The sequence below is a fragment of the Camelus dromedarius genome, chromosome 25 (genome assembly GCF_036321535.1).
Source record: "Camelus dromedarius isolate mCamDro1 chromosome 25, mCamDro1.pat, whole genome shotgun sequence".
NCBI classification, from domain to species: domain Eukaryota; kingdom Metazoa; phylum Chordata; class Mammalia; order Artiodactyla; family Camelidae; genus Camelus; species Camelus dromedarius.
In genome coordinates this window covers 2,124,169-2,148,518 of record NC_087460.1, presented here as the reverse complement: position 1 = coordinate 2,148,518, position 24,350 = coordinate 2,124,169, and the positions used below count along the sequence as shown (strand labels likewise).

The following is a 24,350-nucleotide window of genomic DNA, read 5'->3' as shown; positions in this document are numbered from 1 at the left end:
GCAGTGGGGACACACGTGCTCCGTGAGCTGCTGGACTCACATTTTAAAAGCCTCCACGTGGGCTGAACTCCACCCCCAGCCCACCCCAACCTTGCACTGGGCCCAGCTGAACCAGAGGAGAGTTTGAGGGATGCTGGTCCCCAGGTCCCTCCACCAAGCCGCCTGGTTGGTAGAGCTGGGGCAGGGCTCAGGGCTCTGCATTTTAACCAGCTGCCTTGCGGCGGGCTCCTCCGGGATGTGGGGTGTAGCCGCTCCAGCCCGCAGCCCCAGTGTCCACCCCCGCAGGCCTCCCCGCCCCAGCTCTTGGGGCTGGCGTTTCCACCTGGCTGAGTCTCCCGTCCTGGTCCTGGATTCTTGGGCTCCAGGCTCATTACTGGAGCTTTTAGCTGCAGCCCTGAGTGGTGAGCGGCCGCGTCACCTGAGTGCAGGGCTGGAAAGTAGGCCGCTGTGCTTGGCTGGGCGCATCCGCCCTCCCCCAGCCACCACGCAGTCACCTTCTGCCACCTCACCCAGTGCCCAGGCTTCCGGTGCCCACCCCCTCATTGTGGGGTTAGCCCCGCGCCAGAGCATGGGGGAGACGGTCCCTGGACAGACTCTGGGAGGGACTCGGATGAAGGACACAGGGCGCCAGGACCACAGGGCTCAGGGTCAGGCAGGGGCCAGGTAGGGGGTGGGATAGATGGACTGACAGGGCCAAGCCCTGGGCAGCAGCTGGACACCAGACCAGGGGGCGCAGGGCCATTCTAGGGTCCTCCTGGGCGCCAGGTCTCTGTGCCAGGGCTGGCCGGGCTAGGGCGCACTGCCTCCCCCTTGGCCTTGTGAGAATTGGGGGAGGTCTCTAGGATGAGAGGCCGCCCAGGGTCCACTCTGTGCGCAGGCCCACCAGCCCAGCCTGCCATGACTCCTCCCCCTCCTCTCTCCTGCCTTCTGTCTGTCTGTCTTGCCCTCTCTCTCCTCTTTCTGTTTCTCTTGTTCTGTCCCTCTCTCCCCGTGTCTCTCACTGTCTCTGTGTCTCTGTCTCCCTCTCCCTGCCTCCCCAGCTCTGGCTCCCAGCCCTCTTGCTCCCTGGCCGCCCTGGTCTTCCACCTCCCAACAGCATCACCATCCGGCTCAGTCATGCTGGGCTGGGCTGGGGACACAGGTGTGGGCCCCATGGCGCTGCCGTCAGAGCCCCCCTTCCCTTCACCTGGGCGCAGCTCAGGGAGGAGGGGCAAGAGCTGCTGGGAAGTGAGAGTGGCCTCTCCCCTGGCCGGACCTGTTGTCCGTCTCAGATGTGAGACGCGGCCAGTTCTCATTGTTGGACCAGATCTTTATCTCCACTCCTACCCTCTTTGCACCCACCCCAGGCTGACAGCCTGAGAGAAGGCTGGGTTTGACCAAGGCAAGCGTGGCTCCCAGCCTGCAGGTGGCCATCTGCCCTGCCCGTGGGGAGGAAGAAGCAAGCCCCTCCCTCCCTGCCCTGCCCTCGCCAGGCGGCCTTATGAGGACTGCTTTCCCTTGATCCCTCGAGAGCACTGGGGAGGCACAGCCACTGACCACCACCACGGGGCTCCTTGCTTTCTCCTAGAATCTGACCGCGGAGCCAGGATCACCGAGCGGGTGGGGCCTGCTCAGGGCGCGTGCCTCCACTCGCCCACCACTGGCTCGCGTCTCCTGAGTCCCGGGCATGCTGGGCACTGAGCCGCACTCCGCAGGCGGGGCAGGTGGGCAGTGGTTGCAGGCTGTGACGCTGGTGGCGCACGCCGAGGGCTGTAGGAGCAGAAAGAGGACAGTGCGTGGTGGGTGGGGGGGACCAGGAGGGAGGAGAGTGCACAGCCTGTGGGTGCAGAAAGGCAGACGTCAGCTCCGCATGTGAGCCTCTGCGGCCCTCAGGGTTTGTCAGGCCTGCTGCTTCTCAGGGGCCCAGATTCCTGTCTCGCTGCTCACGGCCCTGGAGACATTGGTCACCAGACCCCGGAAAGGGAGGGCCCAGGAGCAGGCCAAGCCAGGGGAGTGAGACTGCCTGGTGGGGGTGCTTGGCACGTGTCCCCCTCCATGCACTGAATGGGGACATTCAGAGGCAAACTCTCCAGGGTCAGAGGTGGCATTTCAGAGGTGGAAGGGTCCTTGGGGAATAGGACTCTGACCTTCCTTTCTCAGAAGAAGAAACTGAGGTTCCAAGAGGTGAGTCTGAAGTCACAAAACTTCAGTGGTTGGCCCAGGCCCAGAATCTGGCCACATTTGTCACACTGTCCCCCCACATTAAGCCGACTTGTCACTTACCTGAGAGCGGGCTTTCTTTGGCTGTGGACCCTCAGACCTGGGAGGGACGGCGTAAGAGGAGATTCCCAAATGAGAGCTGGAAGCCAGGGAGAGAGCCGGGCCCCGACAGGCCTTCGAGAGGACAGAAGAGAGACTGTGTTTGTTCACCATTTAAGCCTCTGACTCTGGACTCTGTGGGGTTGAGAGGAAAGGCCTTGGGGTTTGGAGGCGGGAGGTGGACAGCCAGCTGCTACCCGGGCCCCAGCTTCTCTGCTGGGGGAGGGAGACCCTTAGCCCACTCTCACAGGGCTGTGTGTCAGGTGAGGGGACGGGTGAGGAGGGCCCCTGGGCTACAGGAGAGCCTGGGGGGTGGTAAGTCCCCTCCCAGTTGGTCACAGGGACCAGGTCCCCCCTCCCCACCAGGGCAGGGGTTTCCAGCGAGTGGATGGGCTGTGCCCCCCTCTTCAGCTCTAGTGGGCGAGGAGGCCCACCCCCTCATGACCCCCTCCCCTCCTGCCCTCAGCTGCGTGGTGGACGAGATGGACTTCTCTGCCATGGAGCTGGACGAGGCTCTGCGGAAGTTCCAGGCGCACATCCGCGTGCAGGGCGAGGCCCAGAAGGTGGAGCGGCTCATAGAGGCCTTCAGGTGGGACCCCTTCCCCAGCCCCACCCCTGTCACGCATGCCTAGGCATGGGGGAGGGTGGGGCGGGGGGAGCAGGGCTGCTGGGAGCCTGGGGGACAGGAGGGGCTGGGGAGGCAGGAGGGAGGGAAAGAAGAGGGGCAGAACCCTCAGGCTCTCTAAGCGGGAGCAGCACCAGGCCTCCAGGTGACCTGCTGGCACCTCACTTGTCCCCTCGGCCAGCGCAGCTTTCCTGAGCATCTGTGTGAGGCTGACACCTGGGGGTGGGGGTGTTGGGGGGTCCATGGGTGTGTGACACTTGCCTCGTCCCCCTGGTGGGGACGAGGATCAGGGTACCAGGCAGACAGCGATCAACGGACTGAGACAGAGCCTCCCTGGGCCGGAGCCCTGGGAGAACCAGACTCCCCTGGATGCCCCGCACTGCTGGAGCTCAGGGCGGGTGGGGCCCCGCGTCACCCGCACCGCATTCCCCCGCAGCCAGCGCTACTGCATGTGCAACCCCGAGGAGGTGCAGCAGTTCCACAACCCCGACACCATCTTCATCCTGGCCTTCGCCGTCATCCTGCTCAACACTGACATGTACAGCCCCAACATCAAGCCTGACCGGAAGATGCTGCTGGAGGACTTCATCCGCAACCTGCGGGGTAGGGGCGGGCTTCCTCCGCAACCTGCGGGGTAGGGGGCGGGCGCTGGGGTTCTCCCTGGGAGATTGCAGACGGCCACCCTGATGGCCAAGGGCACTGGGCACTGCTCTCTGGGCCTGGTCACCGTAGCAGCCCGGGGAAGTGGTCTGCATGCCAGGCATCCGTGGAGTCTCCAGGAGCCATTGCCACAGCCCGACAGCCAGTAGCAAGGGCCCTTGGGCGATGCCCCTTGTCCTCTGCAAAATGTCCTCCACTGGAGGACCTCCAGGCCCCTGGCACCATGGCTGGTGCCTGCACAGCACCGGCCCTTCCGACTCCATGACTTAGGAGAGGAGAGCCATGACTTTAGGTCTTGGGTCTGGTTGGGTCGGCCTTGGGTAACTTTCTGGCATTTATTCACCAGCCAGGTCCTCTCCTAACTCATGCGTCGGTTCAGGTTTCCTGGATGTCATTGCTTCCTTGTTTTCAGTTTACTTCCAGAGGAAAGGTATACTGGAGGCAAACTCTTCAGGAGTTTGCAAGTCTGGATATATCTTTTTCAGTCTTCACTCTTGACTGAGTTTGGCTGGAGTAGAGTTCCCGGTTGGAAACACTGAACTCAGAATCTTGCAGGCGTCTGTTGTCTTTTAGCTGTCAGTGCTGACCGCTGGCGTATTCGGCTTTTTCACTCTCTCTGAACTTTTTAGGTTCTTCCGTTTGTCCTTTGTGCTCAGAACTTTCAGCATGATGTGCTTGTTACGGTTCTTTTTTCATCCGTTGTGCTGGGTACTGGCCTCTTCCTCTCAGTCTAGGAACACACGTGCTCCTGTTGTGGGAACTCTTCTTAAATATTGCACTGGATCATTTTCTGTCCGCATTTTCTCTGACCTCGCTCTCTGGGGCTCCTGTTATCCAGATGTTAGACCTCCTAGTCTGAGCCTCTGATCTTTATAGCTCGTTCTCTGCCACCTGTGTCTTCTCGTCGGACTTTCTTAAAGATGTGCTTCAGTTTTACCTTTCAAGTTTCCAACTAAGTCTTTCACTTCTGCTGGCGTAGTTTTCACTTTCAGGAACTCTATTTTGGCTCTCTGAATGTCCCTTTCTTACAGCATTTTGTTCCTGCTTTGTAGCTGCAATATCCCCTTAGCTATCTCTGAAGATGCGAACGGCACGCTTCCACCTGTTTGTTTTTTTCAGCTTCTCCCTCCACGCCGCTATTTCTCCTAAGTCCCTTTCCCAGCTTTCCCCATGCTTTCAGGGTTAGACTTTCCGTGGATGGCTGTGAGGCTTGGTTGTCCATTGATACTTAAGCGTGAGCCACTGAACGGCTGATTAAAGCTCTGAGTGTGTGTGGGGCGGCGGGCTGGTGGGCGTTCTCACGGAGGGAGACCCGGCTGCAGTATCTTTATGTATTTCCTCCTGAGCTGGTTGATCCCTCAAAGGAGAAATGTCCAATCTGCTGCCCAGAGGGTACGAGTCTGGCTGCCAACATTCTGAGATCTTTGTGGGAAAAGGGGTTGAGGGGGTCTCCTAGTATGTAGACATCAACTCCATCCCTTAGTTTTCGGCACAGACTCCCACATGGGCTGGGCTCGGGTTCCCCAGCCCAGGGCTCCTGGCTCACCCCTTCTGGAGGATGTACCCTCCGTCAGAAGGCTGGGTGCGGGCAAAAGGATAGAGGTGTCTAACTGCTTTCTAAAGTGATTTTCAACCGACTTCCCTGTTTCCAGCCCACCTTCATCTCCACCTCCAGGGGTTCCACCAACTCCAGAGCCCTTTGGTGGTTCTGAGCCTTCTAACCTCCCTCCGGCTTCCGCTTCTGCTTTCTCAGACTTGCTGGTCCACAGGCTTACTCACCCGCTTTCTGGTCCCCTGGTGCCACTGCCTCTTCCCCTGTTACTGCTTTAAAAAAAAAAAAAATCCTTCTTCCAGGGCATTCAGAAGGAGCAGAGGTGGGCAACCTGCCACCTTTACCCAAGAGCCTGTGTGTTCAGTCCCTGCCCTGCTCCTTCCGGCCCCAGCCTGGCTTCTTCCAGGCCCCCAGGTGCCAGGTGGCTCCTGTGCCCGACCTTCAGAACCAAGCTCAGACGTGGAGGAAACGGGGTCGAGACAGAGAGTCGCTCACAGAAGGTGTACTATCCCCCAGCCCTTAGGAAAACTCTTTTGGGAGCAGTTGCCCAAGATGTTTTATTTTTAATTTTTCTCTCTTAAAAAAAAAAGAGAGAAGTGTATAATCATTCAAGAAAGATGTAGAAGGAAGACTTTTTTAAAAACTGCCTCTGTGTCTACCTCCCGGGGAAAGTTGTTTTCACGTTGGTATGTTTCCTGCGGCTCTTCTTTGTCACTGGAGTCTGGTCGTCGCTGTGAGTGGGCACCGCCACCATGGGGCCGCCCTGCTCGCCTTCGCTTAATGTGTCACCCCCTCACCGGTGCTCCCAGTCGGGGAGGATCTTGTCACCATTCAGCAAGTGATCATGGGGCTCCACACTCCCTGCAGGAAGGGAGTGGGGAGCCTGAGAAGACAGGACACTGCGGGGTGGAGGGGCGGGGGTGGGGCAGGGGACTGTTAAGACTAGAACAGGAGTTCTAGAACTAGGGCAGGAGTGAAGGCAGGAACAGGAGGCAGGAGGCCTGGGAGATGGGAGTGGGGGCTCTGGGTCTGGGACAGCAGGAGGCGAGGCCGGGGGTGTGCGCTGGGCAGTATTACGGTTGCTCGGGTGCCTGGCTAGGGAGTTTGTCCCTAATTTAGCGGGTATGGAGAGCCAGCCATTGAAGGCTTTGGAGCAGGGTCAGGGCAGAATCAAGGCCACCCTTCGGGTCAGATAGGGGGCTTCCCCGCTCTGGCTGCCGGCCCCTGACACCCCTCCCCTTCCCACTCCACGTGCACAGGTGTGGACGATGGCGCCGACATCCCCAGGGAGCTGGTAGTCGGCATCTACGAGAGGATTCAGCAGAAGGAGCTCAGGTCCAACGAGGACCACGTCACGTACGTCACCAAGGTGGAGAAGTCCATTGTGGGCATGAAGACAGTAAGTGCCCACCAGGGGGCAGCGCTCACCCCAGAAGTGGGGAGAGGGGTGGCTTCCCCTCCCTGAGGCCCCGAGGCCCACCCCCACCCCCACCCCCATCTCTGTCCCTTTCTTTCTTCCTGGCATCCCCCTCCCTTTTCAGGAACACTCCCCCCTACTTGCTCACTTCCCGTTACTGAGTGCCTGCTGTGTGCCGGGCTCTGCACCCTCTTCCTTCCACTTGCCTGGTTTCCTCATTGTCCCGCTACCAGCTCCTGCAGCAGGAGAGACTGCAGTCAGACGCTGGGAAAGACTGGCCAGTGCTCTAGGGTGGAAGCACCTGGATGGCCAGACAGGGAGGTTTGGGCTGGGCTGGGTCCTGGGCATCCTGGATGGTCCTCCTGAGCAGAAGGCAGGGAACAGGCTGAAGCAGGCTCTAGCCTGGGGGGTCCCAGACCACTGGGGGGCCCCTGAGTTGTGGCCTGGGTGGCAGTTTGCAGGATGTTCTGAGTCTGCAGTGATTTTTAAGGGAGCATTCTCCATGGGTCACTGCTCTGCTCCTGTGTCCACAGAGGCATTTTATATCATAAATATAAGGGTTCTGCTCTCCAGTTCCTCCTCCCCAAACTGCCAGCTCAGGGGGCAGTTCGGGGGCCTTGCCTGCGGCTAGACTCCTCCGCCCAGGCATGTGGGGGTGGCCTCTTCTGCCCAGAGCCTTTAGTGCTGAGGTCGTAGCCTCTGTCAGGTTTGCAGACACCCCTGGATCAGGTTGTGTCACTGGTGCAGATTTGCGGGGTCCCCGTGACCCCTCCCTCTTGCACACTGTGTTTAGGGGTGCAGCAGAGAAGAGGGCCGAGACCCGTCCTGTGGGCAGCAGCCCAGGATGTGGGGGTGCCCTTGGAGGGAAAAGGGTTCACAGTGACCGGATGTGAACAATCCAAGGCTCTTTTCAATTTCCTCTCACGTCCTCACCTCCTCCAGTGTCACGAACCCCTCTGGCCCAGGCCGGCTCCCTAAAGCACATGAAGAAGGGGAAAGAGCTGGGGGAGGAGAGAGGGGGGCTAGGTCGACCTGGGCCGGCCTCGCTCTTCTGGAAAGCAGGTGCCGGGGGTGGGGGGGGGTGGGCCGACCTCTGCAACCACCCCCCTGCTGAGCGCCCTGCCTCCCCCAGGTGCTGTCGGTGCCCCACCGCCGCCTGGTCTGCTGCAGCCGGCTCTTCGAGGTGACGGACGTGAACAAGCTGCAGAAGCAGGCCGCGCATCAGAGGGAGGTGTTCCTCTTCAACGACCTGCTGGTGGTGAGCGGGGGACGCCAGGAGGGCTGGGGGCGCAGGGACCGTGCCCGAATGCTGTCTGCCTGGGGGCTGACTTTCCCATATAAAGTGGGGTGTGAGGTAGCCCAGGCAGGTGGGACCATCGCTACTCTGTAAGTTAGGAAGCCGAGGCACAGAGAGGTTAAGTTATCTGTTCACGGTTCCCCAGTCCGGGTGGAAATGAATTCGATCCCAGAGCATCTGCCGTTGCCTCATTATGGGAAACCTGGGGCGGGGAGGGTCCAGGGCGCAGTGGGCCTGAGTGGGACCCACACCGTCCCTGGTCCTGGGGGATGCTGGCCTGTGTGCCTGCGTGTGTCTGTCCACGTGCACGTCTGAGGGGTTTGGGTCCTTTGCTCTTTGAACACAGGTATCCATTCAACACATTTTTAATGACTGTCAGCTACGTGCCAGGCATTGTTCTAAGTGCGGGAAGCAGTGGTGAGCAGGCTCTGGTGTCTCTTTCCCTCCTACCCAACATCCTCTCCATCCAGGAATCATACCCACACTCCCTCTAAAACTGTCCCAAATCTAACCATCCCCACCTGAGGTCCACGTCCACAGAGCAGTGGAGTCAGCCCCGCCCGCCCACAGACCTCACCTCCCTCCACGCCTCTCCCCCACTGCCTGCCCCCTGCCCCAGCTGCTGCCTCCCCTGCTGGGCTCCATCCACCCCAGCCCTTGATCTTGCTGCTCCTTCTGCTGCTAAGAAGCTCCCCAGACCTTGCACAACCCCCTCCCTCCCTCTCATTCGGCTCCAGCGCCCTCCCGGCCCACCTCCCAGGTGGCCTGTCCACTCACGGTCTAGTCCTTACCCTACTTTACCGTCAAAACACATACCAGCTTCTGCAGTTACCTTTTATATCCAGTTCTCCTCCTCCCCCTCCTCCCCCTCCTCCCCCTCCTCCCCCTCCTCCTCCCCCTCCTCCTCCCCCTCCTCCCCTCCTCCTCCCCCTCCCCTCCTCCCCCTCCTCCTCCCCCTCCTCCCCTCCTCCTCCCCCTCCCCCTCCTCCCCTCCTCCTCCCCCTCCTCCCCTCCTCCTCCCCCTCCTCCTTCTCTTCCTTCTCCTTCTTCCTTCTCCTTTTTCCTTTTTTTTTTTTTTTGCTTATTATGGGTTATTGATTAATCCATTGAGTTACACCCTGGGGATCCAAGCATCCCAAGGGCGGAGCTCCCTCCGTCCTCTCCTGTGCCCCCTCCTGTGTCCCCAGAGCCCAGCTTAGAAGGTGCCAAGGACACATTTGTGTTGCGCAACTGCTAGCAGACCTTTCATGTCAGTGGGGAAGGGAGATAGGAAATACAGAAAACTAACAAGGGGACAGCAAACTGGGGGAAGGTGCTGTGAAGACACCAGCACTCTGATCGGGTGGAGTAACTGGTGTTAGGTGGATTCTTTTGGTTTTGTTGGCTTGTTAGATAGGATGGTCAGGGAAGGAATCTCTAAGGGGCAGCATTTGAGTTAAGATCTAAGTAGTGAGAGTAACCCAGCCATGCAAGAAGCTGCAAGAAGGGACAGTTGTGGAAGGAAATAGCAGGTGCAAAGGCCCTGCGGTGAGACCCAGCCTGCCCTGTTCTAGCTACAGAAAGGACAGCACGGCCTGAACATAAAGGCAGAGTACGGCAGGGACCAGGCCAGGTGGGGCGTACAAACCAGGGCAGGAAGTGTGGACTGGCCTCTAAGTGCACAAAAATGGAGGTTTTTGTGCAGTAAAAACCATATTTTGATATTGTGTGTGTACATATGTACATGTGTGTATATATGTGTTTACTTGTGTTCACAAGAGCCCCGGGCATTCACTCCTCCAGGTGTGTCATGCATGTTTGTGTGAGCGCACACCTGTCAGCGCACGCCTGTCTCCCTCTCTTGGACAGATTCTCAAACTTTGCCCCAAGAAGAAGAGCTCCGCCACGTACACCTTCTGCAAGTCCGTGGGCCTGCTGGGCATGCAGTTCCACCTCTTCGAGAACGAGTGTAAGTCTTGGTCGCCAGGGATGCGCAGAGGGGGGAGGGGACGAGGGAGGGCGCAGGGACCTGCAGCTGCTCACGGCCCCTGGGGGCCTGGGGTCTGGTTTCCAGATTACTCTCATGGCATCACGCTGGTGACCCCGCTCTCGGGCTCCGAGAAGAAGCAGGTGCTGCATTTCTGCGCCCTGGGCTTGGACGAGATGCAGAAGTTTGTGGAGGACCTGAAGGAGTCCATCGCGGAGGTGACAGAGCTGGAGCAGATCCGGATAGAGTGTAAGGATGGGATCACCCCAGACCCTCTGGGCAGTCAGGCTTCTGTCAGCAGGAGCAGGGTGCTTGTAGACACACACTCCCTGTGCACTTCAGAGTAAGCGCGGGTGAGCGAGGCCCCTCCTGCCCTCCTGCCCCCCCGCACCCGCCCCACTGCACCATCACGGCTGATGTGGGTGCTGCACGATTAAGAAGAGACACACGAGAGCGTGCACGTGTGTGTGCCCATGCAGCCAGGCCCTGGGGCGGCATGCAGGCCCTTGGAACGCGGAACTCGGCTGGCTTTGAGGAGAAGACCAGGACCTGCGAGCCAGCCAGCCCGAGAGGCTGGAGGCCCAGGCCCCTGCATGTCTCTTCCCACCGAAGCTCCCTGAACAGCCCTCTCCCCGGATCCAGTCCAGGTTCACACGAAAGCAGCCGCTTCAGAGCCTTTAAAGGAAAGTTAAATAAGAAAGGATCCAGAAACTAAAACAGAAAATACAGATAGATTCCAGGTCTGCCTTCGATGGCCACTTAGTTGAAACATGTTTCTAAACGGATATAAACCCATCAGGCAGTAGGAGAGGCAGTGGGCGTCCCGAATGGGGAGGGGGGTGGGGGCGGGCCTGACAGGGCGGTGCTGAGGAATCGCTGTCTGCGGGGGGGCCCCCCTGTGGGCCAGGCAGTGTGTCAGCTGCTCACAGCAGAGGACTCGGCACTTGCATTTAAGTCTGATCCTGAAGTTCGTGTACTTTCTACTCTGAAAATGAGAGAATAGTTTCCATTTATAATTTCCTAAGAAAACAACGAAATCGGGTTAAAACAAAAACCCAGCAGACCAGACCATGTAATGGACTCATGACTGCCTGGTGCAGGGGTGGGGGCGATGTAAAGCCCCTTGCTGCTCTCCACTGGCTACTGGAGTTCAGGGGGGTCACAGGCAGACTCTTCTCAATGCCACCTCGGCTGCTGATCTCAAACGTTCTCAAGGACACGCCCCGAAATGGCCCCACTCTCTCACGGCCAGAATGTCACAGGTGGGTCCGCACAGCCCCGGAGCACGGCGCCACGGGCAGGCGCCAGCACTGCTGGAGGAGGCACGCCTCCCCCGTCAGCCCGGAGCAGGGCGTCCCGCCCCTCCGAGCCCCAGGAGTAGATAACGCCGAGTCTGTATGTCAAGGGTGAACAGCCTTCCTGCTCACATCTGCCCCTGTTCTTCAGATGCAGAGAAAGGGGAGAAAGGAGGGGAGGCGAGGGCCTGGTCAGGGAGGCGGGAAGGAAAGGAAGTGGGAAAAAGGGAAAAGCAGCAACAGGTCCCATTAATCGAGCATTTACTACACGCCCGGCCCTGGGCTGACTGCCAGGCCTACTGTGTCATTTAACTCGGGCCACATCTCTTCCATGAGGTGAGGAGCGTTATCCTCAGGTTACCAACGAGGAAACTGAGTCTAACAGGACTTAAGGAAGTTGTCCAAATTCCTGCAGTCAGCGACCAAACAAGATTCGCACCCAAGTTCCTCGAATCCCTTGCCTGTAATTACAACGCTAATTCCTCTGAAGCCGAGACGGCCCCTCCGGGGGGAAGAGGAACGACTCTCAGTTCAGTAAAAGTGTTCAGTATTGATCGATGGTGTGATTCAGGCAGTCAGTGCGAATGCTTCTAGTCTGGGGGATTTGCAGGCCAGTGTCCCTGGCTGACAGGCGACTGGAGAGGCAGAAAATGGGACCCAAGAGACTGGCTTTAATAAGAGGAACTTGAGATCTGTCTCCTGGAAAAGTGAAGCTGAGGGGGGATTTAATTATGACCGTCAAATCTCCACGGAGGGGACTGGCTGTTCCCTAGTACCTCGGACATAAGACAGGTAGGGACAGGTTTACAGTCCAGTGAGAGGAATTAAAGCTGGGTAGCCAGACAGATGCGGGGGCCTCCCCCCCAGGGAGCCGGGCAAGCAGGCGCGGTGGGCAGCCGGGCGGCAAGGGATGCCTACATGTCGTCATGGGAGCTAGTATTCATGAGCTCTGGCCGCAAGCCGGGCCTTGTTCTAAGTGCCTTAGTCTATTTCCTCATGGGATCCTCTTAATGATGCTTTGAAGTGGACACTTCAGTCCCCGCAAGGGAGGCACAGAGAGGTTAAGTAACCTGCCTAAAGCCACACAGCCAGGCAGCAACAGAGCCAAGCTGCAGACCCAGGTGTTCACCTCCCTCGTATCCACCTCTCTCACCTCCTCTTCGGCACCCAAGCAGGGGCTACCATCCCTGTAAACAGAAGAGGTTCCAGCGGGCATGGGACCTGCCATGAAGTGGGTGTCAGACTCTGAGGCCTGTGTCCTGGAGCCCCCCCTTCCCCCCGCTCTCTCCTCGTTCCGCCCCTCACCTCTGTGTGCTGGACGTCTGGGTTTCTCTCCATTCATGAGACTCTCGGTTTCCCAGGGGAGCTGGAGAAGCAGCAGGGGGCGAAGACGCTCTCCTTCAAGGCAGGTGGAGCCCAGGTGGACCCACCGTCGAAACAGGGATCGCCCACAGGTGAGTTCCAGACCCCAGGCCTGCAGCGCTTGGAGGCCACTCACTGCTCGCGGGCTTGGGTTCCTGGGGAACTCGGGTGAGGGAAATGCTCAGTCCCACAGCCGAACACCTCCTGGGGCCTCAGCAGTGGGAGTGAGGGCTAAGGAGAGAGAAACGTGTCCCCTTACAGAGTGCACTGGTGCCCACGGTCCCCGTGGAGGCATCAGGCTGAGAGCCCGGAGGCCCTGCCCAGTGCAAGGCCTTCCGCCCTCCACAGCTGGGCTCTCTGAAGACTGCCGGTTCGCTGGGTGGTCAGAGGTGTGTAAAGGGAAACCACACGAGGAAGAACACTGTGTCTACGGCCAGGAGCAAGGCAGGAAGGAGGGTGGCCGGAAGGGCCTGAAATCTTGAGCTGCCCCATCAAGACCTTCTAATAAGCCACCAGCACTTCCTAATCCCAGGCCAGGGTCCCTCCCGAAACCCAGATGAGCCTTGCCCCCGATTTCTCAAATGGTTTCTTCCAATGGAGTTTTTCACTCCAGACGGGGCCGAGCCAGCTTCAGATTTCATACCGCCTTTGGCCACATTCTGCTTCCTCTCTCCCACTGCCCCGCCCCCACCTTCCCCCTCTGGCCCCTCACCTCCCCGCCACCTGCAAGGAGATGGGGAGAGGTCTGTCCACACCCACCCCACCTGCCCCCAATAAGATAGAAATAGGAGAGGTGACATGAGAATTAAATCCCATCCCAGCAAAACCCCAGCGAACCATCCAGAACTCTTCATGAAGAAGTTGATTCAGTCACTTATTCTTCCATTTAATGAGCACTTACTGAGTGCCTGCTGTGTGCCCCGTGCTAAGCCCTGGGATGCCAGGGTCCCAGCAAGACACCAGCTGGAGCTGGGCTCCCTGCTGGTCCCAAACCCCCAGTTACTGCCATGGTGCCGCAAGGCTGTGACAGCCTCACAGGACTGGTCACACCAGCTGGGAGATGAGAGTCCTTTTCCAAGCAAGACGCAGGGCTCTTTTAGCTGCACGGAGACCCTCCCTGTGGTGTCCCCTCTGTGCATGGGATTGACCTGCCACCGCGCGTTTGTAATGCACCACCGGCCTTGTTTTCAGTGGCCCTTCATTTCTATAAGGTCACAGAACATGCTTGTTTTCACAGCTGTTTAAACGCAAGAGTCAAACCTCAGCCGTGAATGATTCCCGGACACCCGCCCCCCCTCCCTGCATCCCACATCCCAGCCGGCCTCCCGTGGAAGTTGCAGCCCTCAGCCAGGCCGCAATGGGTATCTTTAGGGCCTTGTCCATCAACAGGGGGGCAGGCACAGCGCGGGTATGGCGCCTTCCCCTGGGGCGTGAGAAATCAGAGCCCCCCACCGCTGCATCCCATCCACCGCTTTGGGATGCCCGCTGTGAGACGGGGGAGCCAGGGGTGCCTGAGCTGGAAATAGTCATCAAGCTGTCCCCAGGGGTCCGCAAGGTCCTTGGTGCTGTGCCAGGTGGGTCAGAAAGCGTAATCACTGAGCCCTTAGTGATGGCAGGCCCTGTGGCGAGTGCAGCTCACGGAAGCCTCGCCGCTCAGCTAAGGAGCAGGAACAGGAAAGGAGCACAGCCCCTCCCTCGAGGAGCAGGAGCCCCCTTTTGTTCTACGGCCTCCCCATAACCAGCCCGCATAGTCTGCCAGGGCGCTCTGACCATGGGTAAAGGAGGCTCAACAATGCCCAGCAAGGAAAAACACCAGTGACCTTACAGCCGGTAGGGCCCAGAGAGGCGTAGCGTCTTGCCCAGGGTCATGCAGCTACTAAGTAGCAGAACTGGGCTCAGACCCCCAGCCCACTGCCCCCCGGGGCTGCGGGGCTGCGCCTCAGGCAGGAGTGGTGGGGCATCTGGAGTCCCCTGCCCGCCCTTTGAATTGCAGGGGTGCTTGGCTGGGGGTGCGGGGCTGGGGAGGAAGGGGTCATGCCAGGATGGGCGGAGAGTGAGCCCTGTGCTCTTTGCATTCAAAGCCAAAAGGGAAGCGGCCCCGGGGGAGAAGGCAGCGGAGAGCGCGGTGGAGGTGAGTGGAGGCCTGGCTGCCCAGGCGGGTGAGTCTGTGCCCCTCCCCTCTGCTCACTGTCTCTGTTGTTTCTCTTCTCAGGTTTTAATCAATGCCTCCCCAGCCCGACTCACCATTTTACCAATTTCAAGAGATACAATTAAAAGTTACTGCTAGCATGGGTAATGCCACTCTTCCAGCCCCTACTTAAGCCGCAGTGCCCTCTGTCACTCCCCAGCCTGCCGGCCCCAGCCCAGCTCCGCAGGCCGAGCTCCCAGACTAACCCGTGCAGAGAAAGCCCAGGGCACCTCCAGCACATCCCTGCCACACCACATCCTACCAGTCCGCACCCCCGCACATCGGTGTCAGAGACCCCAGTCCTCCCACCCTCCAGAGGACCACCTCTTACATCCAGTCCCCAAGTGACCACATCACTGCGGGGCAGACCCCGCCCTCCCGATGCCTCTGAGGGAAGGTGGAGACTGGAGAGCTGGGGCCGCTGGGAGGGTACAGTTTCTGCCCAGAGCAGCTGGTCCATCTGGAAAGCTGGCCACGGGGTGGAGGAAACAGGGAGAGAGGGGCTGGGTTGTCTTAGGGCTTTTCCTGGGGGAGCTGCTGCATCTGAAGACTGTCCACTTGGAGGGAAGGGACTGGAGAAGTAGCAACAGCAGCTGGTCCCCGCCAGGCCCCCGAGTGTCACCTGGGAGGAGGACACGCAAGCCCTGCTGGGCCCCGCCCTCCCCACTGGCTCCCCTGGAACCCCGGGGAGCACCTCACTCCGTTCTGCCAGGCCTCCAGGGACCCTCGAAGTTCACAGACACCTCCTTTCCCAGCCCCCACTCCAAGCTGGAGGAGCCCCCACTTAGGGCTCTGAGGGAGGAGCCCTGTCCCCCAGCCTGACTAAGCTCGGGGAAGCCTGGGACACCCCAGGGGAGTCCAGCTGCTTCTCTCTCTCCCCACGGCCCCCACCCCCAACACACCTGGAGGGGGCACCTTCACACAGAGGAGCTTCCTGCCCCAGCAGCTGACAAGCCCCCCAGGGTGGGTATTCCATCCCCTGCCCCTCCTCCCCCCATCTTCCCGCAGCTGCCCGTTCTCCAGCCTTGCAGATAAACACTCAATGATCTTACCAGCCCTCTGGTTGCTTCTACCAGCCCCGCCCGTGCCTGAGCCCACTGCCCAGGGAGGACAGTGACTGAGGTCCTTCTCCCCTCCTCCCCTGCCCAGAGGGCCGTGTGGCTGTCTGCAAGGCTGCTGCCCCAGCTAGCCCCAGGGCCCTGCCAGCCTCTGCTCCCTGCACAGAGGGCAGCCTTGCCACCCCGCCTCTCAGCTGGACCCCAGCTCCTGCGTCCTCCACCCCCTCCGTCACTGCCTGGCCGCCTGCTGGCAGGCGCTTCTCCAGCTTGTCTGAGCTGTGACCGCTGCTCATGTTCCATCCTCCCTCCCTCTCTCTCTCTCTCTCTCTCTGTCTCTCTCTCTCTCTCTCTTCCATCAGCATGGAGGTGAGAAGGGGTCAGAATGAGGTCTTGCTGTCACCTCCTGCTTTTCACTTACTGACCATTAAAGATAAGGGGTTGGTGGGGCGAGGGAGGTGCAGACAGGGGAGGGGGAACCACAAAGAGGGAGGGGAAGAGGAGGTACAGGATGAGCCAGAGCTGGGGCCACATGGAGCTCAGCATTTGCCTGGGGAGGGGCAGCCGTCAAGTCTGAGAGAGAGCAGAAGGCCTGCCCCCACTGCCGCAGGCCACCTTCTCCTGGGGAAGGACTCAGTACCAGCAGGGGGGGAAGGGAGCCGTCCCCTCCAGCAGTGGTGGACGGAAGCCTTCTGTCTCAATGAGGGCCACAGAGGGCTCCCCAAGAGGAAAGTGGACCCATGTCTCGGCAGGGCACTGGGGGGCTCTGGGGCTCTGTTGTTTGGGGGGAAGTTCAGGCCTAGAAATGCTTTTGAGGTTGGAGGTTGAGAACAGAGAGGAAAGCCTGCAGCTTGCAGAGCCTGGTGGGAGGGGCGTGTGAGGACCGAACGGGCAGGCCGGGAATGGTGCTGGAGGGCCAGCAGGCCACGGGGGAATGCTGGTGTCCAGGACAGGGGCATCCCTGAAATTGCACCTTTTGCTGGTAAATAGGGTCAGGGTCTGCTGTTTAGGGCTGCAGGATAGTTTGGGGCAGGGCCATCCTGGTCTAGGCCTGGCCCTATGGTCCCCTCCCCTGTAGCCTCAATCCCCAACCCCCCACCCCCATCCCCTAAGCAGCAGGCCTGGGTGGGGGTACCCAAGGACGGTAGGACACATCCTCAGAGAGAAGGGCCTCAACCACCCCCACAGGGCACAGGTGTCAGGAGGGGACGTGTGTCACATTGATAGGCTGGGGAGCTGGAGGGACGAGGAATTAAACCCCTCTCCTTCCAAAATCCCCCACTTCCTCCACTAGCAGGAGGCCAGGCCAGTTCACAGTGACCTCCATGGGCTGAGGGCGGGGCTACCTCCTCATGCCCGACCCAGGAGGTAAAGATTAGAGTCCTTTCTGGGAAACCCTCCTGTGGCTGGGCGAAGTTCTCCAGGACCCAGGTTGGATCAGAACGCAGCTGGGTACCTGATTCTGGCCTTGGCTGCTCTGGAGGGTGTGGGCACGGCCCCAGGGAGGCTGGTAGGACAGGCAGTTCCAGATCACCCCTTGGGGTCGCCTTTGTGATTCCACAGCGACGATAACAAAGCTGGTGGGAGGTAAGGGGCTTGCGAGACTGAGATGCCTGACTCCGTCCCTGTGTCTAGTCTCCCTTTGCCCCCAGCATACCCCTAAGAGGCAGGGAGGGCACAGAGACCGCTACCCCTGCTCTTCCTGCTTTTCCAGCTCAAGGTTGGTGGGGAAGCAGGTGGGGGCTCTCCCAGGGACGTCCAGCAGGTCCATGGGGTCAGACTGCAGAACCTGAGTCCATTGGTCCAACCGCCCATTTCACAGATGGGACCCAGGCCCAGAGAGCCAGGCTGCACGGGCTGGGGCAGGACACAGCAGCTTCTGGCCTCTGCCTGCTCCCAGGTGCCCCCGGGTGGTGGGGAGATGGGAGTGGGCCAGGGTGAGGGCTGAGAGCCCCTCCAGGCGCAGGAGCCGGGCAAGGGGGGAAGGGAGGCCCAGGGCGGCCAGTCCTAGCAGCTGGGAATTAGTCTTGTAACATTTCACGCTTCTCTGGCTGTTTCTAAACTAGGTGTCAATTCACAACAGGCTTCAAACGTCCCAGCACAACCCCGGGCTGGGGGCCGAGAGGGGAGCGCCGGCACCAGACCTGCAGCCTAGCCCCTTGAGGGAGCAGCCCCTGCCGCTGCCTCTGCCGCCGCCCACACCCCCCGGGACCCTGGTGCAGTGCCAGCAGATTGTCAAGGTCATCGTCCTGGACAAGCCCTGCTTGGCCCGCATGGAGCCCCTGCTGAGCCAGGCTCTCTCCTGCTACGCAGCGTCCTCCTCTGACTCCTGCGGCTCCACGCCCCTGGGTGGCCCGGGCTCCCCGGTCAAGGTCATCCATCAGCCCCCACTGCCCCCGCCTCCGCCCCCCTACAACCACCCTCACCAGTTCTGCCCGCCCGGCTCCCTGCTGCACCGGCGCCGCTGCTCCAGCAGCTCCAGGAGCCTGGTGTAGCCTCTGCCCCCGAACGCTCTCTGCCACGCTGCTGCCCCAGGACCTGGGATGCAGCCAGCAGCCCCTACTGCCCCTTCACCTGCTGCTCCCCACGCCCGGCACACTGTGTTCCTGGTCACCCATCACTGTCGTTCTGGAAAGAGAACCCCGCCCCCTGGCACCTGGTTGCCTGGCCCCGGCTTCCCTCACTCAGCTGAGCAGGCCTCCCCCCGAATCTGCAGACACCCCTCACTCCCCTGGGGCCCTACACAGCCAGGCACGCCGGGCCTCCTCTTCCCCCACCACCATTCTGGCCACTTGGACCATGGACAAGGGACACAGGAGCCAAGGGCCTAGCCAGCTTCCAGGCCAAGTCTGTTGGGCCCCGGGCCCCGGGCCCCAGGCCTCAGGCCGGGCAGGCAGGCATCGGGGGGCTGGGTGACCAGCACCCGAGCCTTGGACAGAGGTGGTCTGGTTCACTGGCCCAGCACTAGGTGCCACACTGGGTGGGCAACAGTTGGCCCTGGGTCCCTGGACGGCCAGGTCGGGTGGGAGTGTGTGGACGGGGCTTTGCTGCCCCTGCCCCCGCAGGCCCAGCAGTCTGAGGAGCCGTATCCCCAGGGACGTTGGCCGTCCTGACCACAGCCTCCCCCTCCTCACGGCCTTCTCCTGCATTCTCAGGAGCTGGGGCCCAGCCTGCCCAGGGCTGCGAGACTTCAGGAGAGCTTCAAGAAAGGCGGGGGGAAGGGGGTGCCCCTCAGCTCTCTCAGCCAGTTCAGCAGAGCCCTGGAATCATGAGGTCATGTATCTACAAAACGCACATGTTAGGAGTTTCCTGCTCTCTAGCTCCAAATAATGCCAGCCACGGCGAAGCGCACCCAGGGCAGAGATACACACCCACATGCGAGAGCCAGGTCCAACCAAGCGCAGAAGCAGAAACAGGCGAGGTGGGGGGTCCGCCCAGGCCCACGCAGCCAGCAGACACAGGATTCCCACAAGTCAGGGCGCCCTCCTGAGTGACTTCCACGGTCCCCAGGAGGGACTGGGATGCAGAAGGGGCAGGAGAAGCAGGTGCTCCAGAGGCCTTTGCCTGCCCCCTGCCGCCATCCCAAACCAGCCCTGAGGCCTTTAAGTCCTCCCCCTCCCACCTCCCCTGCAAGGCCCCAGTCTTGCCTCCAGTCAGGGTGGCTAAAACCTTCAAAACTGCAAAGGAGAGCCAAGCAGGGCTCGCTGTCCTCCCTGGGACCCAGCAGAATCAGAGCCAACCTCTGTGCAGCCCCCTCCCGCCACAGAGCCTAGGCAGCCCGGCCTCAAAGACCCCAGGGTGGGTGCCCTGGCCGGCCCCAAGCACGGCCCTTTCAGGGACTGTCTCTTCCAAGCCAGGCTGGACCCTTCTCTGGTCCTGAGCCAACAGTTTGCTGCTGTCCTTTGTTAAGATCCCCTCCCACTAGGAGCCCAGGTCCAAGATGTCCCAAGAGATGGAAGTGAACATTGGTCCAGAGTGAATCTGCTCTCTGCACCCCACCCCCACCCCCACCCCCGCCACAGTCCCTGGGGCCGTCAGGAGGCTTGGATGCCTCCTCCTCCCAGAGGTCCCAGGTGACCTAGTTTCGTGTGTATCTGAGTGATCGCCAGACGTCATTATGATGTCACTCAGCGAGTTTATTTCTGGCCCTGTCTGTGTCAGCCGGGTGTCTGTACCGTGTGACCAGTTTGCCACCACCTCCCGTGGTGGCTCCCAGCCCATCTCCCCGCACCCCCCCCCCAAGTCCTTGTTGCTCTGGCCCCTCTCCCGTGTCTTTTCTGTAACAGGGTCGCTCCAATCAGGGCCTTTCGGAAAGGAGCGGCTGACCCGTGGGTTCACCCACACGCAGTGCCCTCGGCCTGGGCAGCAGGGTGGGGGTGCAGGAGGAAGTGGAGTTGTAGGGGTGGGGGGGTGAGTCTCAGATGCAGGGCTGGGAGCAGAGTGGAGCTACGGGCCGGCAGCAGGGCTGGGAGCTATGCAGAAAGAGGGGCTACGCGTGGCTAGGTGTTTATGGCAGGGACCCTGGGTGCCAGGCTGCTGAGCAAGCGGAGTCCCCCGTCCCCTGTTCACACGCTGTGGCCAGCTGACAAGTGCCCTCTTTCCACTCTGCCAAAGCCCAGACTTTCCAGACTGGGGCCATCAGGGTCCCTGGGCTGGCGCGTGCACAGAACCTCTCTCTGAGGGCCCGGACGCTGGGGCAACTCAGCGCCCTTCTCCAGGTGGGGGCTTCCCCTCCCACCCCCATCACTGCAGCGGCTGCCCCGGATCCCCCCCACAGCACCGGGAGTTCTGGCCTAGGCAGCAGACCAGCCTGCACTCAGCAGCACATGGAGCCAGTCCTGAGCTGCAAGGGGCTTTTAATCCCCGAAGGCCTGGGACAGGGTGCCCCTGGCCCTCCCCACGGTAGGGGAAGCAAGGGTCCCAGCACCTGTAACCTCCCCCCTCGATCAGCCAACAGGCTAAGGTTGGGACCCTCCTCTGTCCCTGTCCCCAGAGCCTCACCCTTAGACAGCTGGGATGAGCCTCCTGCCCTCCCCGTGGCAGGGGCCACATCAGGGCCTCCATCCTCCCCGAGGGCCCAGCTGGCGATGCTCCCGAGCCCTCCTGCCCTCCTCAGGCCGAGGGGGCAGTGGAGCGCTGACTGAGCCCCAGACACAGCCTCCTGGTACATGCCTGGTCACCCCGAGATGGCCCCAATCTGTCAGCCCTCCAGGCCTTACTTCAGGGACTGAGCCGCCTCCCAGTTTTATCCATTTGGCCCCAACTCCAGAATCAGGAGTGGGAGATGGAACTAGCTTTCCACCCACTTTGGGGCCAGCCCACCTCCAGAGCTGGAGCGAGACCCTGCAGGGCAGCTGGTCCTGGGAACCCGGCTGCCTATGTGCAAAGGCACCACATGCTCGGCCCTGGGCCCCTGACCCCCCAGCAACCCCCACAGCCTGCCAGATGTCTCTTTGTGCCAATAGGCTTCCCTGATAACCATCGGTCCATCTGTACCTGTGTCCTGCTGTACATACATCCTTGCGGCACCCCTCCGCCCGCACACGCCCCGTCACCTGTGGGAGAGAAACCGCGCTAGGGAAAGGCAGGGCGGCTGCACCCAGCGACTAATCCAAATGGCAAATATTTTGTAACAAAATAGCCCAGAGGTATTTTATCTGTTCAATTCATAGAGTTTAGAGATTATATTGAAATATGTCACTTGAGCAAACTGTGTCAGCTCTCTTTCTTTTGTTCTCCCAAAGCGGGGGCCACCTCAAATCAAATCTTGGTGAGACCACAGGGGCCGGGGGCACTGGCTGGGTCTCCTCTGGCCACAGGGATGTCACCCCTTCCATGCCACCCCGTGTCACAGTTAGGGAGCCCCACCTTAAGCAAGCGGGGCTAGGCGCCGGGAGCCACCGGGTCACAGCTGGGGTGCCGGGCCAGGGAGTGACCCTAGCGACACACACACACACACACCCGCCCCCTTCTAGCCAGTCAAGAGAAGTCCCAGTGAAGACCAGGAGCAGCTTTGGAGGAGGCAGCACCACGACGGCCAACGCGCACCCCAGCCGAGGGAGGGTCAAGGGGCCTGGGACCCCACCTGCCCTGCTTAGCTTTCTGAGATGGAGGGAGAGGGTATGTGGGGGGGGTCCCACTGACCACGTTTGGTCATCAGCCTCAGGTGACTTCCACCAGACGGCAGCTCTGAAGTCTGACTTTCAGATCACACGGTCTAGTTTGACAGCCCCAGGGGTGCACTCTTCCTGAAGTTGAGGGGGGAAGGGATCCAGTCAAAGGATTGGGGGAACATTGTCAGGAAAAGTCACGGAGCCACAGAGCAAAATGGAGCAAACATTCACGGAGCCCACAGTGTGCCAGGTCCCCTGCCGGAGCCAGAAGGGAAGCCGAGATCCTGCAGAGGCCTGCAAGGCTGTGATGCAGGAGAGAAGACTGAAATCTGGGCTGGAGAGAGACACAGGGAGCTTGGGCCAACACTCACACCACGGGCATGTGCAGACCAGGCATGGGTCTGCCCCAGAGTGACCACTCCCGCAGGGGAGAGAAGAAAGCCCAACAGCAAAGCCACAGCATCCCGGGAGTGAAGCAGCTGGCCAGGACGACTGGCCCAGGGACACCTGCTGAGGGTATCTGGCTCTCCTGGTGACCAGAGCTCTGAACACCTAGAAACCCAGACAGCGTCCCGGCTGGGCCCCACTATCTGTGAAAGGAACATGACCTCGCCCTTTTCCCAAAAACGAGAAATTCCAGGAGAAGCCTGGAGCCAGCTCTGACCTGTCCCATCCTGGGAACTCTCTGACCCAGGAAGCTGAGGACTGGCCCCTTGAGAGCACCCCTGAGGGCAGGCCTGGGAGAGGGCCTGGGGCCAAATTCTGCTGTCTTTCTGGGGACATGGGCCGGGGACAGGGGCAGCATTCTCCAAGTCTTTTAGCCTCTGAGGCCATCTAGAGGGAGGGGCTGGCTCTCCGGTGAGAAAAGGAGACATCCTCTGGTGTCCCAGGCCCTCTGGATCTACCCACCAGAGGGCTGGAGAGTGATGGTCAGGGCCTCTCCCTTGCAGTGACCCTTCAGATGCAGGAAGCTCAAACTCATCAGCCGTTGACTTAGAATGTTTCCAACAAGGGGGCCCAGGATTTGCAGGTGTCTGGCTGAGATGAATCGGCCAGAAGGTGCCAGCACTAGAATCGGGAAAATTCAACAGGCTCACAAACACCCAGTGCCGGGGGTGCACCCGGTGGTGGTCCAGGTGCGGGGGAGGTGCGCCGATGGGTCCAGCAAAGTGCCTGCTCTCCAGGGGTTCACGCTGGGTGGTGCCATCAAAAACACACAATGGACCAACTCTTCACACAGCGGATGGTGGTGCAGTGGAGGTGATGGGGTGGGGCTGTGTCAGAGCAGTCAGGGAAGGCCTCTCTGAGGAGGCAAATCCCACAAGGTCAAGGTTGGGTCTGAGGGTGGGCAAGCAGCTCAGAAACCACCTCAAGGCATGGAAGGAGGCAGAAACTGCCTTGTGTTTCCCAATGCATACGGTTACTTACACAAAAATTCTTACTAACACTTAAAACCACCTTAATTGAGGAAATAATAAAATTAGGCCTCTCGTAGAAAACCCAGGACAGATGGTCACCGAGATCTCGGGAAAGGAAGTGAGTTGGGAGTGGGCAGTGGGTGGGGGCAGCGCTGAGGGCCGGGCATCAGAGCAGAGCCCAGGCGACAAGCCCAGCAGTGAGGAGAGCTCCCCTGGCACCAGGCAGCTGCTGTTAGGAGCAGCTTCTGCTGGGCAGGAGGCCAGTCCGGGGTCCGGTCCACATGCAGGCCCCACTGTCCCCCTACTCCCTGTCTCCCTGCTCCAAGCAGACTCAGGTTTGCCATTTAGAATAATTACGGGATGAAACCCATGGCCTACTAGCACCCAGTCCTGAGGCTGACAACCTTCACACGTCAGCATGAGCTGATTTCTCCTCCAGCCGGGCTGGCAGATGTCGCTGTGGGCCGCACTGCTTTCCCTGCCTTGACAGACGTGGCTGATTGACCACTGCTTTCCAGAAGTCACCACCAATCACCGTACGTGGACACCCAAGATGCTCGAAGGAAAGCATTGGGACAGAGGTGATTTAGGGCAGGAGATGCAGGCTAAGGCCTCGGCCGTGAGACACCCGGGCTGCTCTCGTGGGCCCACCGTTCCCCAACCGACTGCTCGTGGTCACTGCTCCGGAGGGATGCCTGCTGGGTCCCCTGGCTCCCCTGGCTCTGCCACTGCCAAGCTCGTCTCCTCCTCTTTGGCCTCCACGCTACTTTGCAAGCTGTCTGCTGCCTGACAGTGGGTCCCGTCATTTGCTCCACGCACCTCCCGCTCATTCCCTCTCCTCTGACCCCAGGTGACCCTGTGGAGGACCTGGCAGCCAGGACTGATGACACAGATCAGGGTGCCAGGGAAGAAGGCTCTCCAAAGAGCTCCTGTCCCAGGGCACAGCATGGCCTGGAGAGACCCTTCCCAGGGCGGTGGGGGGGGGGAGACATGCCCTCCCGCAGGGAGGAGGTGAGGCCCAGCCTGAGCCCAGTGGCCTGGAGTCTTATCTGCACCCCTCCCCTTCCCAGGAAGGCAGCTGGGCCCAGACAGGGATCAGGCCCA

The 24,350-nt window shown here is 60.5% G+C and overlaps 1 protein-coding gene across 6 annotated transcripts in view; it reads left to right on the top strand.

Annotated features, from left to right (window-relative positions):
• IQSEC3 (IQ motif and Sec7 domain ArfGEF 3) overlaps window positions 1–19,727 on the top strand; it is a 78,718-nt gene extending 58,991 nt beyond the window's left edge. For 2 of the 6 annotated variants that reach the window (XM_031444348.2, XM_064478917.1), the window contains 9 exons: window positions 2,765–2,887; window positions 3,360–3,526; window positions 6,395–6,534; window positions 7,685–7,810; window positions 9,698–9,797; window positions 9,903–10,064; window positions 12,472–12,564; window positions 14,554–14,603; window positions 17,782–19,727. In XM_031444348.2, the coding sequence (XP_031300208.2) occupies window positions 2,765–2,887; window positions 3,360–3,526; window positions 6,395–6,534; window positions 7,685–7,810; window positions 9,698–9,797; window positions 9,903–10,064; window positions 12,472–12,564; window positions 14,554–14,603; window positions 17,782–18,210 (1,390 nt within the window). In that variant the 3' untranslated portion in view covers window positions 18,211–19,727. Of the gene's footprint in view, window positions 1–2,764; window positions 2,888–3,359; window positions 3,527–6,394; window positions 6,535–7,684; window positions 7,811–9,697; window positions 9,798–9,902; window positions 10,065–12,471; window positions 12,565–14,553; window positions 14,632–14,684; window positions 14,765–17,781 lie in introns of all 6 variants that reach the window. The other 4 variants (XM_064478913.1, XM_064478914.1, XM_064478916.1 and 1 more) reach the window with 4 other exon arrangements.
• Window positions 19,728–24,350: the final 4,623 nt, after the last annotated feature.